At 44.4% G+C, this 20,127-nt stretch overlaps 1 protein-coding gene across 4 annotated transcripts in view; it reads right to left on the reverse strand.

Moving 5' to 3' along the window:
* Positions 1-10,164: 10,164 nt before the first annotated feature.
* Positions 10,165-20,127, reverse strand: part of PFKFB4 (6-phosphofructo-2-kinase/fructose-2,6-biphosphatase 4) — a 118,670-nt gene continuing 108,707 nt past the window's right edge. For 3 of the 4 annotated variants that reach the window (XM_068251977.1, XM_068251976.1, XM_068251980.1), the window contains exons 12-15: positions 20,042-20,104; positions 17,384-17,448; positions 13,345-13,419; positions 10,165-10,888 (exon numbers count right to left, since the gene is read on the reverse strand). In XM_068251977.1, coding sequence (XP_068108078.1) covers positions 10,829-10,888; positions 13,345-13,419; positions 17,384-17,448; positions 20,042-20,104 — 263 coding nt within the window. In that variant the 3' untranslated portion in view covers positions 10,165-10,828. The remainder of the gene's footprint in view (positions 10,889-13,344; positions 13,420-17,383; positions 17,449-20,041; positions 20,105-20,127) is intronic. The other variant, XM_068251979.1, reaches the window with a different exon arrangement.

Here is a 20,127-nt window from a genome sequence, read left to right on the forward strand (position 1 = left end):
TCCAGGTTTGGTGACAGCCGCCAACAGGCTGGGAACGCGAGTGATTCTTCGCGTTCCCAGCCACAATATATCGCCCCCTATGCTGCTATTGCGGCAATAGCAGCATAGGGGGCGATATATTGTGGCTGGGAACACGAAGAATCACTCGCGTTCTCAGGCTGTCACCGAACCCGGAAGTGGTCGCCGGTGGGGACGGAAGGATCGGAGCGGGGCTGCGAGGGCACCAGACAGCTGCAGGGGGCTGAGGGAAGCCCCAGAAGAGGAAAACTTTTTTTTCTTCGCTTAAGTATCCCTTTAAGTCATTTTTAGGAGAGGGAAGATAGGTACAATCGTTGTTTCATTTGTTTATTTTCACTTTGGTTGTCCTTTAATGTGCGTTACCACCCCTTTTTTGCGTTGCGTTGTAATGCGACGTTAGTCTCAACGTCCCACTGTGCATGAGCTCTGCAGTTTCCTCCTCCATGTTTTTCTGATGGCAGCTCCTATACTATTCCAAGGACACCTGCTTACCAGTAAGAATGCTTGATTTCATTAATGCACACTTGTAGTTAGAGGGCTATGGAGGCTGCCATATTTATTTCCTTTTAAACAATGCAGATTCCCAGGTTGTCCTGTCTCTAATACATTTAGCCATAGCCCCTGAACAAGCATGCAGCAGATCAGATGCTCTGACTGAAGTGTGGCTGTATTAGCTGCATGCTTGTTTCAGGTGTGTGATTCAGACACTACTGCCGCCAAAGAGATCAGCAGGGCTGTCAGGCCACTGGTATTATTTGAAAAGAAATGCATGTGGCAGCCTTCATATTCCTTCAGGTGTCCTTTAAAAGACAACTTTAACAAGAGATGGATAAAATTGGTGAAATAGAGGCGCCAAAACAGGATAAGATAAATTAAAAACAGTTTAAAGGGAACCAGAGAGGAAGCACCCTTGTGTATTTTACCATATATATCAGTAAGAACATTAGAGAAAACACTTACCATGCTCTGTTTCCTCCTCACTGCTAAAAGTGTCTGTTAACAGCAGTCACAAGAATCCCAGACTGAGCAATTAAATCTGGCTTTGCTGGGAATGATTATAGCGGAGTCATTATAGCAAAGCCACAAGGGGGCAGGCTTGGGCTTGAAATAACACCACAGAATACATACTTAGCTATAATCTTTCTGTAGCAAAGCTAGACGGAGCAGCCTGACTTCTCAGTCGAGGATTCTTATCAGACGTGATAACAGTCAGATTACACAGAGAACAATGAAACAAAGGGCAGATTAGGTGTTTACTCTCATGTTCCCACTGATTTATAAGGTAAAATACAAGAGGGTGCTTCATCTCTGGTTCTCTTTAAAAAGGAGGGGGTGGGTGGATCCACTACCCTCACAGAAATGACCAGGCTAAATTCAAGCTGTAACTAATATAAGAAAGATGTATTGGTCTCCAAATACAATGCAACGCGTTTCACGGGCACACATCCCGCTTCATCAGGCAATTTGAGGTAGGAGAACACAGTCATATGTCATTCGAAAGCTAGAGCGCCTCTATTTCACCAATTTTATCCATATCTTGTCCACCCTAGGTGGAGGGGTGTATCCCCATTTTCCTTCTATAGAGAGCAACTTTTTATGCCTGAGTGGGGTCAGGTCAAAATTCTCCCCACCTGCCATTACAGTGGTCGCCTGCGTGGTGACCCACACTTGTGAGTATATTCTCATCTACATTTTTTCCACATTGGTTAAACATACCACACCAGATTTGGCTCTCGGTTTTTGTTTCCTGTCTTTCAAACTGTAACAAGAGGGATGTGGAGGCTGACATATTTATTTCCTTTTAAACAATACCAGTTACCTGGCTGCCTGCTGGTCTATTTGGCTGCAGTAGCGTCTGTCAGATCTGACAACAAGCTGCATGCTTTTTTCTGGTGTGATTCAATATCAGAAACGCCTTATCTGTTGCATGCTTGTTCAGGGGCTATGGCTAAAAGTATTAGAGGATCAGCAGGACAGCCAGGCAACTGGTATTTAAGAAAATAAATAAATATGGCAACCTCCACATCCCACTCACATCAGTCCTTTAAGTACTAAAGAATTGTAAGAAGGGTTTTTCGACATTCAGTGACATAATCAGCCATCGCTTATCAAGTAACGAGCAATCTGATGAGGTTTTCAATTGGAATTGTACATGGTATAAGAGCTGGTCCACACTAGACACAGTTGCAGGACGGACACTGCAGTCCGGATCAGGGGAAGATTAGGGGAAGTACCCACCGTACTGCAAACGGATGAAAGTGCATCAGTTTTGCATCAGTTTCCGTTCAGGTTTTTCCCTGACAGAAAACGTCTCCATCATTAGGAAGGAGTGGGAGGATTTTTTTGGGCCAATCATAAAGCTCAGGCTATCCGTTTTAACATCCGTTTTTTGCCTGTGGAGCTGGAGATGCGTTTTCTCATTGCTTTCTCTACCCCCTGCGTGTATCCGTGGTCCTGATCCGTTGCGTGAAAATGCAGCAGATCCGGACCTTCCGTTCAGGTTTTGAAAACGGGTCCCCGCAAACGCAGACGGATCCGTTTTTTACTTGGGTGAGGCTGGCTGCTATTATCAACATTAGTATCCGGGACTCAGTTTTTCATCAGGTTTGAAAAACGCAGCCACGGATACGTTTCCGGACCTAGTGTGGACCAGCTCTTAGATCAATACATGATATCAATGCCTGATCAGTCTAGCTCAGCTACCATCTTCTTCCTGTAAAGCCATCAGTTCTGTGTTTTCTTTATTTGGATCAGAGGGTGTCAAATGCAATCACCTGAAGGGCCAAAATCTCAGTCATGGAGCAATTTTTTTTAATCAGTATTTAAAAGTACTCCTGTGGCAAATAATATAATCTACCTGGGGCAGTCATTTCGGCCCCACGTCACTGCTCCAGTTATCGCTGCCCCGCTGGCTGCCTGTAAACCGCTACCACATCACTGGGTGTGTACTGTGCCTGCGCAGAATGCGCCAGATAACGTGGGTGCATTCACGCATGAAAGCTTGCCCGTGCATACGCAGAAATGACAGGTTGGTGACCTTTACAGACGGCCAGCAGGACACCGAGGACAACCAAGGGCCTGGAAGATGCCCCACAGCGATTGGTGTTCTAAGGGAGAAAAGCACTATAGAAATGTCATTGTTACATAAGATAGAAGTAAAAGTGATTGAGTTGGACATCTCTGATCCATATAAATAACACTTAACTTCTTTAACTGTATGTGGAATGAGGACTTTTCATTGTGTGCTGTGCTAGAGTTGAGGGCTGCTTTACAGGAAGATGGTAGCTGAGCTAGACTGATCACCATGGAATTGTACATGGTATGAGATCAATGCCTGGAGGGGAGATCTAGTGGCCAAATAGTAACATTATAGATTTGTGTTTCCACGTTTTTCAGAAAAGTTGAGCTATAAATTAAGAGATTGATAAATAAAGCTAATTTGAATAAAAATACTGTACATGAACAGACGACACATAAGGAGAGATCAGAGACGCCATTGCTGGATTTAACAGTTTATTTCAGTTTGTAAGCAGCATTGAATGCACAGTTGAAGAAAGCAATTTGTGCATGAAACAATATTGCATTCCTAGAGGTGTCTTCACAGTGAGAGAGAATATGGGAGTGGTACGCCCTCAGCGGGTTGACAGGATCCGCCCCTGAGGGGCCAGAATCCACCCCTGAGGGGACAGGACCCACCCTCAGCAAGGAAACATCTTACAGATCTGGATATACAGCACGTCTATAGTGATGCTATTGTACAGGTTACACAGTCCTGTGCTCTGGATGGGGGGTACTCAGGACCAGGGAGCAGTGGGTACTCAGGACCAGGGAGCAGTGGGTACTCAGGACCAGGGAGCAGTTCACCAACCACAGTGATCTTCTATCAGAGTTAATGTGTGACTGGAGGGCGAAATAGGTTTACTAAAGTTATCCAATCACAAAAGTGTGTACTGCCTCCGTTACTTCTGAACTTTATAAAGGCCTCAATATGGCCGCCTCTCCTGGGATCTCACTTCATACAGAATGAGGGGCCAGTGCACACCAAAAAGCGCCAATGTAATCGCAAACCCTCAGCGCTTTTTGAAGTGATTTCTCAGTGATTCTAGGCATGTATCTAGCGATTTCAGCGTTGTGGCTTTTTTATATTTTGTTACAGAAGAGCTGTAACTGAACACTTGTTGAAACAAAACCGCTTGAAAAATCGCTCTGTTCTAACGCTTTTCATAGCGATTTTCCACTTTCCTATACTTAACACTGAGGCTGAATTGCCGCAGAAATGTTGCAGGACTTGCGTTTAGGAGAAAATCACATCGCTCTGGTGTGCTCCATCCCATTCAGATACATTAGCCAAGCGCTTTTCAAAGCACTGGTGATTTAGAAGCGCTCTTGGTGTGCACCAGCCATAATGTTGGATACACACGATGTGTTCCGCACTCGACGCGCCGCCTGATTCCTGTCAATTTGCGGCCGCTTGATTATTTCCGACATGTCCGATTCGTGTTTCGATGGATCGTTAGGTCGATTTGGCATACTTTACATGAGAATCGACTTAACGATCCATCGAAACATGAATCTGACATCGAGCGGCCGGGAATCGAGCGGCGCGTCGAGTGCGAGAACGCACAGTGTGTATCCAGCATTAGTGTTGCCATCAGCAATGTCATGTTGTGAAATCTCACAAAACAAGGTATACGAGTGCATGTGGTGGTTCTGTAAGAGGCATGAATGGAGGGGAGGAGTCTGAGAGGGTGGGGCATGAGTGGGTGAGTCTCAATGTTAGGGGAAAGTCTCTCTATCAGGGGGCCAGGCATACATAGGAGGCTCAATGTTAAGGGGGCAGGGCCTGTGTGTGGGTCTTTATGTAAGAAGGGAGGTTGGAGGGTTTCTCTATGTGAAGGGGCAGGACATTAGCATTTGCGGAAACTCCTCTCACCAAGCTACATCATCCAGTCTCGCAGCGTTGGATTTAGACAGGGAACACACTTGACCGTTTTCGTGCGCGTTTTCTGCACAGAAAAAACTGAGAACTCATATTAATCAATGGGCTAGTACACACTTAGTTTTTTTTTCTGCGCGCGTACAAAATATTGACATTCTGCATGATGACTCTGCCATTGACAGAAAACTGACAAAATGTGCAGCCTCCATTCTCTCTGTATCTACATTTATTACAGCAACAGATTGAGGACTTGGCATACATTCACAATACAAAAATATATCCTCCAATGAGTGCTTGTATAACTGACAGCAGACAGGAAGCAATGATGAGAATTCACAGGAGGATGAGAAGCAAAGCTACATGGACGCGGCTTCTCCAAAATATATACTGTGTCAGAACTTTCCATACTGCACGTCTACATTCCTCAAAAGAGGGCCTTCCCACCTTACAGGAAGTTTTACATACAGTGAATCTTACGACTGCTACATCTACAAGTACTTGGCTATCAGCAGACCGTACATCTGCAGACACACGGCCGGTGGCCAACCCTCCATCTGAATACACAACCATCAGCTAATCTTACATCCGTGGATACACACCTGACAGAGAACTCTACATCTCTGAATACACGACCATCAGCTAATCTTACATCCGTGGATACACAGCCGACAGGGAACGCTACATCTCTGAATACACGGCCATGATAGAATCTTACATTGGTGGGTACACGCCCCGACGGGACCCTACATCTACCAATACACGGGCATCAGGGAATCTCATCCATGGATACACAGCCAACAGGGGACCCTACATCTGACTATAAGGGCCATAAAGCATTCTAGATCTACAAATATACAATTGACAGCAAACTTCACATCTATATACAGTAGAGTCCCAGTTATCCAGAACTCAATTAACCAGCAATCTTAACCAACCAGCACAAATCACTGGCCAGATCAGTGGATACATAAGTGATAGTGAACTGCAGTTGATCTAGTGCATAATTCTACATTCCTCAACGAGAAAGTTCCTTGCCTTAGTTCGAGTTCTAGATCCATGAATACGCTACCAATAGTTGATTATGTGAATACTCCACTGCTGGTGAATTCTAGATCCATGAATACATGACCACTAATGAATTGTAAGTGTGCAAATACACTGCCGAGACTAAATTCTAGATCTGCAAAATAAAATTGCCATCAGTAAATTCTAGGTCCTTGAATACAAGGTCAATAGCAGATTCTAGATCTGTAAATACTCTGATAGTGAGATCTAGAGACTCAGATACAATTGCTGATAGCAAGTTCTGGACCTGTGATCACACTAATGATTGTGAACTGCAGATCCACGGATACACGACTAATACTGACAGTTCTGGAGTTCCTCTCGTGGACATGAAGGTAGCATCATCCTATAGCAGCGAACAGCCCTGTACATATTGCACAATACTCGTTACCCCTCCACCACCAGCAGCTTTTCACATGAAGCACAATAATTCATTTATAAAAAAAGAGGCAAAAAGCTTGTATATAAAAATCATTCTGATAAAAATAAAACCTTAAAATCTGTGTGATCAGTGCAGGATTGCTCTGGACGGAGTTAGGATATGAACACAAGGTTACTATCTGCCCAGTGGGCATAATATATATACTGTATACTGAGGCGTTACTGACCAGTGTGATATGATTGGATAAACAGCCTGTCACGTTACCCACAGGACTACAAGTGCCACGGAAGACCACAAGAGCCGATGTGATGTTTTGTGCTTTGTCAGAAGTCCTGCCGTATGATAGCGAATGTTCCCATATCAGAGTTACTAAGCAGCAAATAATGGGCATGCTTCTGCCACCCGCTGACGTTTATAGACGGCCCCACGGAAATACAGGATGAAATTGCTATTGCAGAAGACGGGTAAGATAGGTTGACCCAGGACTAGCGAATACAGGTAAATGAAACGCATCATAGGCTACCCAGTGGGGTGTGGCTTACGTGCAAATTTCATAGCACTTAAAGGTGGCCACACACACCATACAATTTTTTTAATTATTTGTTCAATTTAAGAATTGCAATCAATTTTTTTTAACTGGGGAAAAATTGAACATAGGTGTGTGGTACATTGGTCAGATTTTTGAAATGTTACAACCAAATATGATAAAAATGATTGGAAACAGACATTTGCTAGGGTGTGATCGATAAAAAACGAAAAAGAAAAAAAACAGGAAATCCGATCGGATTTTTCAGTCAAATGAAAAAATAAAAGCTTTCGATTTTTTGGGGAGATCCAATCATATTTATTGAATTTCCGTAAAATTGGATAATTTTATTGTATTGTATTGTGTGGGCACCTTAAGAATTGGCCAATCAAAAACAACCTTCCTTTACCCATAATTGAACTTCATCTTCCATTACAGACTATGCAGATCAGCCTCAAGACACAGACAGCCACCGGGGGGCATTCAAGTCAAATTCAAAATCTTCTTCAGATGCCATCACACGTTCCGATTACCTTCCCATTGCTTACGGTCCCGCAAATCTGATCAAATGATCGCATCTGAGGAAAATATTGCACAGTTTATGGGCGCTTTAAACTCCCAACGATCATCTACTACCAAAATATTATTTTTTGGGTAGTTAAAACTGTTTAAATAAAAACTTTAAAATGTTAAAAACAGAACTGTAAAAATAGACTTTTACACAACTGAGATCCATACAGGTACACCAAGACCTACCAACCATTTTTTCCCCTCAGTTTTGTGATTCGTACATCTGCTGCTCTGCACAGCCAGCTAACAGTTTACCAAACTGATCTTCCTATGTTGAGCTGCTCTCTAGACAGTGATGTCATGTGATGAAGATCCAGACCCCCTGTCCAATCAGCAGCCAACTGAACAGGAAGCACCAAATCCTTAAAAGGAGAACTGCAGAGAAAGGTGTATGGAGGCTGCCATATTTATTTCCATTTAAAAAGAGACTCTGTAACAAAAAGGTCATCCTTATTTCTTCTATCCTATAAGTTCCTATACCTGTTCTTATGTGGTCTGGCTTACTGCAGCCTTTCCTAGTTGCACAGTGGCTGTATTATCTCTGTTATATGATCTAATCTTCTCTCCTGTCGGCTGAGGCAGTCAGGCTGGAATGTGCTGTGCTGCTTGTGATTGGATAGAAGCTATACACACCCTCTCCAGGACCCCTGCACACTCTGTATGACTCACACACGGAGCTCCTCTCAGTGTATCACGTGCTAGGTCTTTTGTTTGTAAACACTGCATAAAACTGGCGATTGCAGCAGGGAGTGGCAGAAACAGCACAGAGGGGCCCAGGAGAACATAATGAATAGAATGGTATGCTTTTTGCTGTAAGAAATTTACAGTACAGATTCTCTTTAAGCAATACCAGTTACTTGGCTATTCTGCTGGTCCTCTGCCTCTAATACTTTCAGCCATAGCCCCTGAACAAGCATGCAGCAGATCAGGTTTTTCCGACAAATTTGACAGATATGACAAGATTAGCTGCATGCTTGTTTCTGGTGGTCAGCCACTACTGCGGCCAAATAGACCAGCAGGGCTGCCAGGCAACTGGTATTGCTTAAAAAGGAAAAAAATCTTGCAGCTTCCATATACATCTCACTACAATTCTCCTTTAAAGGGACACTGAGGTAATAGACATATGGAAGCTGACATATTTATTTCCTTTTAAAACAATGCAGGTTGCCTGGATGTCCTGCTGATCATCTGCCTCTAATACTTTTAGCCATAGCCCCTGAACAAGCATGCAGATCAGAGGAGTCACCGGGTGGGTGATTCAGACACTACTGAAGCCAGAAAGGTCAGCAGGACAACCAGGCAACTGGTAATGTTTAAAAGAAAATAAATATGGCAGCCTCTATATCCCTCTGGTTACAGGTTCCCTTTTAAAGCAAACCCTATACAGAAAAAGGCAAAATTTCAGAGTAATCAAGTTACTTGGTGTAAATTACAGGAATTACCGTGGGAGCTCGCCTGCAGCTGTATGCCTACCCATGCTTAAACCTTCCGGCCTCTGACTTCCTGTTACTAAACTGCTTGGTCTCCGCTTCCTGTAGCTGGTCCCGCCTCCTCATGTAACTACGCATTTAGTCCCGCCTCCTCATGCAACCACGCATTTAGTCCCGCCTCCTCATGTAACTACACATTTAGTCCCACCCCCTCTTTTAACTACACATCTACTGTAGTTGATATGTAGTCTGGCCTCTATTCTTCCTACTTGTGACTGGGGGTCACATGAGACTTGCCCTAACCAGCGGCTGAATTCAGAGAGGAGAGGGAGGAGACTGAATTCAGCCGCTGATTATATCTCCCGCCTCAGTACAGTCTCCTCCCTCTACACTCTGGACTGAGGCGGGAGATATAATCAGCAGCTGAATTCAGAGAGGAGAGGGAGGAGACTGTACTGAGGCGGGAGATATAATCAGCGGCTGAATTCAGAGAGGAGAGGGAGGAGACTACTGCAGCAGGAGGTACATACGGCAGCAGGAGGTCAGTCCGGCTTTGGTTTATTCTCACTTCCCACCCTCATTGCTGATAGAATTCGTCTAGTTTAGTTCTGGGTTCAGTTGGTCTCAAGAAGGCATGATACTGTCTCTAGTCTGTGCAGTGCAGCACTGCTGTGCGAACAACAAAAGTGGCTCATCAGAATGACATCACTGTGGAAGTAGCACAATCCACATATATATTTCAACTGTGTATTTAGCGGTTCCTCTTCCGTCTGTAAAGCCAGACCCATTTTATACGGAACATGACAAGCACATATTTCCACCTTGCATGCATATTAAATGCAAATGTTATGCAGGTTGGAAAGCGGCCCCAAACAAATGCACCGCCTGCATTTCTCGACTGGCTTCCCAAAACAGTGTAGAAATTGCATTATATTTGCATGCAAGCTGCAGTTATGAGAATCTCACTGACCGTCTTTATTCTGGATGTGGAAGACGGTCATTGTCCACGATTGGTAAAAACATAACATAAAAATTGGGAACAGGGAGAAACCATCAGCGCCTCCAACCAGGCCTCGTCCAAAACGAGCACAAACAGAGGCATGCTGGGCCCCCCAGAGGCTAAATACACACCGGGGGGCTCCGCACACCTCTGTTGGTGGTCATTACAGATGCGGCCTGGTTGGGGGCGCTGCCGGTTTCTATGCGCTCCCCCCCCCCCCCCCAAAAAAAAATGTGTAAACCATTTTATGGGCAGCTGCCCCCAGGTTCACACTATTTTTTTGTTAATTAGAAGTTAGGGTCTCTTCTATGAGGATCCTTCAATGCGGTGGAGGAGTCTAATATGGAACAATCTGCGCACAAACTCTTTCAGAAGCCAACAGCCTCCATTTCGTTGCATCTGTTTTGAATGCAGGTTGTGTATCCTGCTTATAATCAGGCTCTGCACACCTATGCAGCTGGTCAATCAGAGGCAGCCTGTCTAGGGAAGCGCTGCTAGCTCCCCCTGCTGTATAAAGTAAACATTGCAGCAGACACTTGGCGAGCTTGGCTGCTGGGGGGACTCTGGAGTGAAAACAAAGGAGTGACAATAACATATTGGACCGTATTAAGGATTGGAATTCCTCCAGCACACTAAGAACACTGAAGTCTGCTGCTGCGGCAGCACAGGCGAGGGAGTCCTGCAGGAAGATGACGGGCAGAGCACTGGAGCAGCGGCAGCACAGGCAAGGGAGTCCTGCAGGATGATGGCGGGCAGAGCACTGAAGCTGCGGCAGCACAGGCGAGAGAGTCCTGCAGGAAGATGGCGGGCAGAGCACTGGAGCTGCGGCAGCACAGACGAGGGAGGTCTACAGATGATGGCAGGCAGCCGCTGGAGGAACACAGAGTTACAGCGCCTGCTAGAGGTGGTTGGGAACGGTCTGCAGCGCCTCCTCGCTAGATCGATCGACATCAACGTTCTGAAATACAGAAAACACAGCAACATGTTAGTGTTACAACCGGACGCCACATTTCCAGCGCAATGCAGACCCAATGAGGAGAATTCCATCCTGCAGGTTACACTGGCCAATAATGTCATTTTTTATTACTAATAGTAAGATGCAAATGAGTCAGAGTTGATGCAAATTTATTGTAACTTAGGCAACATGGAAACAGACCAGTCACATGCAGCAGTCACTGCATTTGATTGGTTTATTTGAAATCTGCATAAATTTGCATAAATCTGCATAGAGATTGATTTATTAGCATCTTATTGATCATACCTATCTGTGTCTAATAAGCTTTGAAAGATCCCTGATGCATTTTAATTTGTTTAAAGAGGAAGTTTACACGCAGGATTAAACTTCATCCCCATCAGCGGCCAATCCCGCCGTTCTCACCAGGAATTCTTATTTTTTCTTCAATAATACTTTAAGGATATCTGGGTGGATGATATTGAGGTAAAACCCCTCCCACAGTGTGATGTCATGACCATGGTCCTGACAGTTTTCTGTCTGTAAACCTCATTGCATTGTGGGAAACAACAGCTGTTTCCACCTGCTAAGCAAGCAATATCTACCTTTTTGCAGATGCTCTGTATGTATAACAAAAAAAAAAACCCTAACCTTTCTGCCAACAGTAAATAAGATGACCTGCAGGATCACGGGATGATCAAATGAGTCCTCTGGCCAATCAGCAACTGTGATAGTGGCCACCAGGGATGTAAGTGAACTTTGAGTGGATAGCCACTCTTGGCAGTTTGGCCCACCCATGGTAAGTGGTTGTTGATTGACATACTTTGTAAAGAGGAACAGTCTTAAAATTTAAAAAACACATACAAATAAGAATGGAGTACTGGGGAAAGAACACAAATACAACGGGAGCCCAAATGGTGCAGTATGTCACAAAAAGATGAATATTCGAAAAAAAAAAAAGGGGTGGGGATAGGTTCAACAAAGGAATACTCGCAAAGGTGGGTTGCACGAGGGACAACCGACCACTTTAGGCAGGTGGAGTATCTTAACCGGACTCCACTCAGGTATGCCAGCAGTCCTGGAGGCGGTCGCTCTCTTGGAAAACTCCCATACACTGTAGACCTATGAGGTGGTGGAATTCCACCTTAGGTTTAGGTGTGTGGGACTTCCCTCACTTTGGAGCGGGGGGGGGGGGGGGGGAGTACGGTACAACAGGAGGTGAAGAGGCGCCCAATAGGTATATAAAACACTTTACAAACAATAAAATTCAAAAATAAGAGGTGGCTTACCTCAGACGACAAATCACTTTAGAAAAATAAATTTTAATAGTAATTAAGCACCGGCTACGCGTTTCGTGGGACCCAGCCCACTTCCTCAGGCCAAGTAAAGTGCCGCTCTGTCTATCAAGCCGCGGTTGCGGCGTCTCTAAAGTGATTTGTCGTCTATGAGGTAAGCCACCTCTTATTTTTGAATTGTATTGTTTTTAAAGTGTTTTATATACCTATTGGGTGCCTCTTCACCTTCACAAATAAGAAGTACTTTTGTTCCTGAGTAAAATGAGCTATAAATTACCTTTCTCCTATGTTGCTGTCGCTTACAGTAGGTGGTAATGTCAGATTTCTACTAACAGGTTTTGGGCTAGTCCATCTCTTCATGGGGTTTTCTCAGCAGGGCCCTTATTCTTTATAAAGACATTCCCCGAAAAATCTTTATACAATGATGCTGGCCAGCCTCCCCACTCGCTGCACACTATTTTGGCAGGTGGACGGAGCAACTGCCATTCACTAAGTGCTTTCAAAAATAAGGAAAACCCTGAGAACCCCCCTATGAGAAGATGGGCTAGTCCAAAATCTGTCAGTAATGTCAGATTTCTACTACCTACTGTAAGTGACAGGAACATAGGAGAAAAGTAATTTATGGCTCATTTTACCCTGGGAGAAATGTACTTCTTATTTGTAAGCGTTTTAAATTTTAAGATTTTCGCGACAGTTCCTCTTTAGGACCCTGGTTAACACCTCATCCCAATGTTCATGTCAGAAGACTACATTACGTTAATGTTTGTTCAAAAAAAAAAAAAAAAAAAACAAAAAAAAAAAAAACACACTACACAGTCTGGGAGCACATTTGTCTGCCCACAAAACCCTGAGTTTTCTTCCACGTGCGTTTCTACAGTTTTTCTGCGTTCCCGGTTTTTGCGTGTGCATTTTATGTGCGTTTCTATCTCAGGTTTTTTTTTGTTTTTTTTTAAATCTTCATTTTCAACGACTTTAACAAAACTTACAAACAGCTGCAACAAATATTAATATGATTATCTATGTCGATTATAAAATAATTTTTTTGTCAAAAATCACTGATAAAATTAATAGCATTGCAGAAAAATTAGGAGAACATAATCAGCCAAGGATGGAGATTGAGAAAGCAGATTGGTTGAGGCAGCGGTAAGAGTAATAAATGTAACTGACAGCGAGGTGGGTGGATCCATGGTGGTCGGGTACAGTGAGCAGAGCTGCCTCAGGAGACCGCGATATGTCTACATTCTACAAAGCAGAACCACAGACAACAATAAAAAATGACTTATCACTTTACCAGAGTCATAGCGCTAAACACAACTACAGATTACTCTAATACAAACAGAGCACTAAAGGCTCACACACACACTGGATAAAAGTTGGCTGGAAATAAAACGATCATTGAACGGTTCTCAGCCAATCGTTTAGACTGGGTTCACACTTGAAATGCATTTTCGCACATTTAGAAAATGCACACACATCTAATGAAATTCAAAAGACAATCATGCATATGCTTAAACAAAAAAATATGCCCCCTGCAGCATTAACGATCTAGCAGCCCATTTAGAGGCTTTCACATGCTCCAGGCCAATTTTAGCACTTTTTTTTTGTTTTGTTACATTTCCTAGCTTCTAATTAGTACTGCTGCAATGTGTATTTATGACCACTTGTCACTAGGGGGCAGTGTGAGACAGAGGACTTCTGCTTTCATTTTCTATAGTTTCTGCTAGTAGAGAGAGATCAAATCATGCCAAGAATTTACAGCACAAGTTCTGCTGATTGAGGTCAAAAGCAGAGCACTTATCTCAAATGAGCTACTGTAACGCTATTGAAGTTGCTAATGGTTTAATTCACACACTGCATGTGAATTCCCACTGACTTTCATTATCTGTGTTATGCTGGGCATACACAGCTCGTTTCTTCTCATCAATCGAGCCGCTGATTGATAATTTCCGACAAGTCCGATTGCCTGCCGGATCGATTCCACGCTCGATACCTGCGGGCAGCACAATAGAAAAAAAAAGAAGCGCTGATTAGAAAGCGCCCGCGCGGGCGAGCGGTGACGCGCCGGCTCGATACCGGCGCACTATGTAGCCGTGTATGCCCAGCATTAGAAAAATCAGTTTTAAAATGCATATGAATGTAAAAAAGTTTCGCAATAATAAGTGTGAACGATTCCTTGAAAAACAGCCCAATGACACGAAAAGAAAAAATGACCGAATACAGTTCTTGGAAAAAAATCTATCCTGGTGAGTGAAGTCACATGTGAGACTTTGCACACAGATCGTTAGGTTGTTACCGTCCATTGGCAAATGCTGCATGCACAGCTTTTCTGCAAAAATGTCTTCCGTTTCTGCGCATCACTTTATCAAAGGTCGCTCACCAGGAATAGTTTGTATGCAACAACCTTTATCTACTGTGTGTACCAAGCTCAGGGGAATTCATTTCTAAGCTTAAAGGAGAACTGTAGTGAGAGGGATATGGAGGCTGCCATATTTATTTCTTTTTAAACAATACCAGTTGCCTGGCTGTCCTGCTGATCTATTTGGATGCAGTCGTGTCTGAATCACACCAGAAACAAGCATGCAGCTAATCTTGTCAGATCCGACAATGTCAGGAACACTTGATCTGCTGCATGCTTGTTCAGGGGCTGTGGCTAAATGTATTAGAGGCAGAGGACCAGCAGGACTGCCAGGCAACTGGTATTGCTTAAAAGAGACTCTGAAGCGAGAATAAATCTCGCTTCAGACCTCATAGTTAGTAGGGGCATGTGTGCCCCTGCTAAACCGCCGCTATCCCGCGGCTAAACGAGGGTCCCTGATTCCCCGAAATCCCCTCAGTGCAGTGGGGGAGCGCTTCCTGGTTGGGGCAGGGCTAACCGCCGCAGCCCTGCCCCACGCGCGTCTGTCAGCGCGTATCTCCGCCTCTCCCCCGCCCCTCTCAGTCTTCCTTCACTGAGAGGGGCGGGGGAGAGGCGGCGATGCGCGGCTGATAGACGCGACTGGAGGCAGGGCTGCGGCGGTTAGCCCTGCCTCTAGGAGCAGCAAAATCTACAACCAATTTGGTCGTTGATTTTGCGGGGGGGGGGGGGGGGGGGGGGGGGTTGGGGGTGAAGGGACCCCCGTTTAGCCGCGGGATAGCAGCGGTTTAGCAGGGGCACACATGCCCCTGCTAGCTATGAGCTCTGAAGCGAGAATTATTCTCGCTTCAGTGTCTCTTTAAAGGAAATAAATATGGCAGCCTCCATACCCCTCTCACTACAGTTGTCCTTTGAGGCTGGTTTCACAGTGGGACGTTACAGGCGCACGTTAGAGCAGCCTGTAACGCAGCCCACCGCACAGTAATGAAAAATCAATGGGGCTGTTCACAGTGCGGACGTTGCGTTACATTGTAACGCTGCGTCACAAGATAACGTACTGCATGCAGTACTTTGGACGCGGCTGAGCTGCGTTAGACTGCTTGCACATGCTCAGTAATGTTGGGGAGGAGCGGAGAGCGGCCAGGCACATGGCTAATTAATATGCACTGCACGTCGTGACGTGCAGTGCTTACTTCCTGGAGCAGACGCTCTGTGCGGCGATTGGCCGGCGGGACCACATGATGCCGCATGCGCACAAGAGTGCGCATCACGGCATCACTGACGCCAGAGTGAGCTGCACAACGCGGCTCACTCTGACGTCCAGATCCAGCACCACCAGGCGTTGAGTTAGGGGGACGTTATGCGACCTTAACGCCCCCTCTAACGCAACGTCCTGGTGTGAAATTAGCCTTAATGCTAATATCTGGTCACCAGATGGTGCAGGAAAACCACCAGGATTCCCTAAATAAAAATCTCACGTTATGGGGGAAACTAAAGCCAACCATAGACTGGCAGATGTGGCTTTAGATCTGGAAAACGGCTGACTGATATTGTGCAGCACTCGATATTACAACAGATGTCAACCTCTGAGTATCGCGTGCCAATGCATTTAATCAGTCTATCTGCACGCTGCATAGAATTTGCACCAACTCAGAAGTATTAGCATCTCTTTGCCCATCAACATTTAGCCGTTTGTAGCGAGACTCTCTATAGGCAAATTCTCGAGGCAAACTTTATTTTGTCCAGCGCTTAAAATGGACCTGAGCTCTTGCACAGGACAGAAGGGAAAATAGAGAAATGCACCCTGTATGTATTTAGAGAGTTTAGCCTGTCTAATCACCCCTTATCTGTGACCAATCCTAAGTGTAATTTGATCTCTCACCTGTGTCAGCTGACTGCCACGGCAGAGAAGCTAACTGGTAAACAGAGGATGTTAACCCTATGTCTGATTCCATGAAATCTTTAAAATGTTCTTTAAAGGGACACTTAAGTCAAACAAAAAAAAAATGAGTTTTACTCACCTGGGGCTTCCAATAGCCCGTTGCAGCTGTCCGGTGCCCTCACCATCTCCCTCCGATCCTCCTGGCCTCGCTGGCAGCCATTTCCTGTTTTGGTGACAGGAGCTGACAGGCTGGGGACACGAGTGATTCTTCGCATTCCTGGCCACAATAGCGCCATCTATGCTGCTATAGCATATATCATATACCATATAGCAGCATAGAGGGTGCTAATGTGTCTGGGAATGCGAAGAATCACTCGCGTCCCCAGCCTGTCAGCTCCTGTCACCGAAACAGGAAGTGGCTGCTGGCGGGGCCAGGAGGATCGGAGGGAGACGGCGAGGGCACCGGACAGCTGCAGGGGGCTATTGGAAGCCCTCGGTGAGTAAAACTCATTTTTTTTTGTTTGACTTAAGTGTCCCTTTAAATGTTATTCTGCTGTTGCTTATCTTTTAGAGCAGAGAGGAAGTTCTGAGTTCAGGTCCGCTTTAAGTTAGTCAACAGATAACCCAAACTCTGAGGACAGAGCAAAGGCACTGCTAAACTCCTACATGCTCCCAGAATCCTCCAGGGCATCATGGGACATCAATATTCTCTGCTGATCTGGAGGAGTTTAATGAATGAAGTATTTATATATATTTATAAATTGGCTGGGGGACTTATAAGCTGTAAGTCAACAGAGCGGCAATTGAAAAAAAAAAAAAAAAAAAAAAAAGAGGGCGGGGGTGTGATAGGTCAGTCAGCTGACTACGCGATTTCCGAGATGTGAAGCACTGGGGTTTGTGGGATTTTCGTAAGGCCAGTAAAACCGATGACAGATTGGTGACCACATTGGAGTCACACGAGTACCACGTACCTCTGGCTTATCCCGGTGTGTGTTCACTGCCTCGATATTCAGGTGAATTTCTTCTACATTACAACCTGGTTAAAAACACACACACATAATGTTTATTAATCAACAAGTACTTCATACACATATAAAAGGTTGTCTCCTCCCACGCACACAGCTGGATCCTCCCACATATAAAAAGGCTGGATCCTCCCACATACAAAAAGGCAGGATCCTCCCACATACAAAAAGGCAGGATCCTCCCACATACAAAAAGGCAGGATCCTCCCACATATAAAAAGGCAGGATCCTCCCACATATAAAAAGGCAGGATCCTCCCACATATCAAAAGGCAGGATCCTCCCACATATCAAAAGGCAGGATCCTCCCACATACCAAAAGGCAGGATCCTCCCACATACAAAAAGGCAGGATCCTCCCACATATAAAAAGGCAGGATCCTCCCACATATCAAAAGGCAGGATCCTCCCACATATCAAAAGGCAGGATCCTCCCACATATCAAAAGGCAGGATCCTCCCACATATAAAAAGGCTGGATCCTCCCACATACAAAAAGGCAGGATCCTCCCACATATCAAAAGGCAGGATCCTCCCACATATCAAAAGGCAGGATCCTCCCACATACAAAAGGCAGGATCCTCCCACATAAAAGGCTGGATCCTCCCACATAAAAGGCTGGATCCTACCACATAAAAAAACCAAGAGTAAGGGCCTGTACACACTGCTGCGCTTGCGTTGCGTTTTTAAAAACGCATGCGCTTTTAAAACCGCAAGGTCTTTTGAAAAAGAATGAAAATCGTGATGACTTGTACACACTGGTGCGATGCGTTTTTAGAAAAACGCAATCGCAGTGCCTGCTGCGCTTTTTTAAGCGCAGCGCATGAAAAACGCATTAAAAACGCATGCGCTTGCGTTTTTGCCTGCGTTTTTTAGAAGTCAGTATCCCAGAAGACTCTGCAATCTCCTGATTCCTGTTGAAATGTAAACTAGAAAAAAAAACAAAGGATTCTTTAGCCAATCAGCAATTACAAGAAAAACGAAAACGCACAAAAAGCGCAGGCAAAAGCGCATGCGTTTTTAAAACTACAGGCACTTTAAAAACGCATGCGCTTGCGTTTTGCTTGCGTTTTTCAGTGTGTACAGGCCCTAAATGGTTAAACTTTCCCATCATTACAGATCGGCTATGTGGAACGCATTACTGACCAACTAAAGGTGGCCACTAATGGTGCAATCTTGATTGTACAATCAAAAGCAATCTGGGTGAATATATTTTGAAGGGATACTGTGGGTATTCCCTCATATTACACAGAAGTAGTAAAATTGTACAATCAAGATTGTATCATTAGTGGTTTCAAAAAAGTTTGACAACTACTAATCAGCTGGGCCTTCCTACATGTAAAAAACAAAAGGGGAAAGGAGATCAAGTTTCAATCAAAAACAAGCGCTGACCCTTCTACATTGTACAGAGTTAGGGGAGGCAGGTATTTGGACAACCTTATGTACAAAAAGCTCATCCGCCAAGCTTCTATATTGCCTTCTGATGTATTTATACATGTTAAGGTGGCCACACACACCATACAATTTTTTAAATATCTGTTCAATTTAAGAATTGCAATCAATTTTCTGACTGATTGTAACATTTCAAAAATATGACCAATGTACCACACACCTATGTTCAATCTTTCCCCAATTATGATAAAAATGATTGGAAACTAACAAAATTGCTAGGGTGTGTATATTAATAAATGGAAATCTAACACACACCATACAATCTTTAGAAAGATTGAAGAAAAATATCTGGCAGTCCGGATCGATTAAAATCGAAGAAAACAGGAAATCCGATCGGATTTTTCAGTCGAATGAAAAAAAAAAAGCTTTCGTTTTTTTCGGGAGATACGATAGTTTTTATCGAATTACAGTAAAATCGGATCATTTTATTGTATCGTGTGTGGCCACCTTTAGTTAGATCCCGGTGCAATTTCCTGTCAGATAGATGGGTCGAATCGATCTACTTTCCAATCACTTCTATACAAAATCAATCACAAAACTATCGGAAATCAGATTGGACCTGTCGGAACTAATCGTTTCGACCCATTCATCTGACGGGAAATTGCATGTTGTGTACCAGGCATGAGGCGCCTTTTCTCCAGAATAAATAAGCCCAGTTTATCTAACCTTCCCTGGTAAGTGAGACCTTCCATCCCACTAATCAGCGTTGTGGCTGGTCTCGCACCTGCTCTAATGCTAGATACACACCATACAATATTCTGGCAGATCAATTTTTTCCAACATGTCCGATCTGAATTTCGATCGATTTTCCAATCGATATCCGTTCACTTTTATGGAAATGGATCCAAAAATTGATCCGCAAAATCGAAATTCAGATTGGACATGTTGGAAAAAAAAAAATTCAATCTGGCAGGTAAATCTGCCAGAAAATTGTATGGTGTGTACTTAGCATTGCACTGCAATAGCTTTCCTGTAATGTGGTGCCCTGTACTGTAGGTCAAAATGTACCAGGCCTTAGCATTTATCTAGCTTTTAAAAACACTTTATAACCAATAGTTTACTGAAAGCTTTCTAAATAATGATGCAGGATCTAGGACCCCCCACTATGGGGCGCTGTGTGAACCATTCCCGCCTCTGGCAGAGGGGAGGTCTTACCGTATGCTACAGGAGTGAGTTTTAGGACGGTGTGGAGCGGGCACTTGAGGTAAGGAAGCTCTTCTGTAAAAGAATAGAAAAAACTT

This window comes from Hyperolius riggenbachi, chromosome 9, assembly GCF_040937935.1.
Source record: "Hyperolius riggenbachi isolate aHypRig1 chromosome 9, aHypRig1.pri, whole genome shotgun sequence".
Lineage (NCBI taxonomy): Eukaryota > Metazoa > Chordata > Amphibia > Anura > Hyperoliidae > Hyperolius > Hyperolius riggenbachi.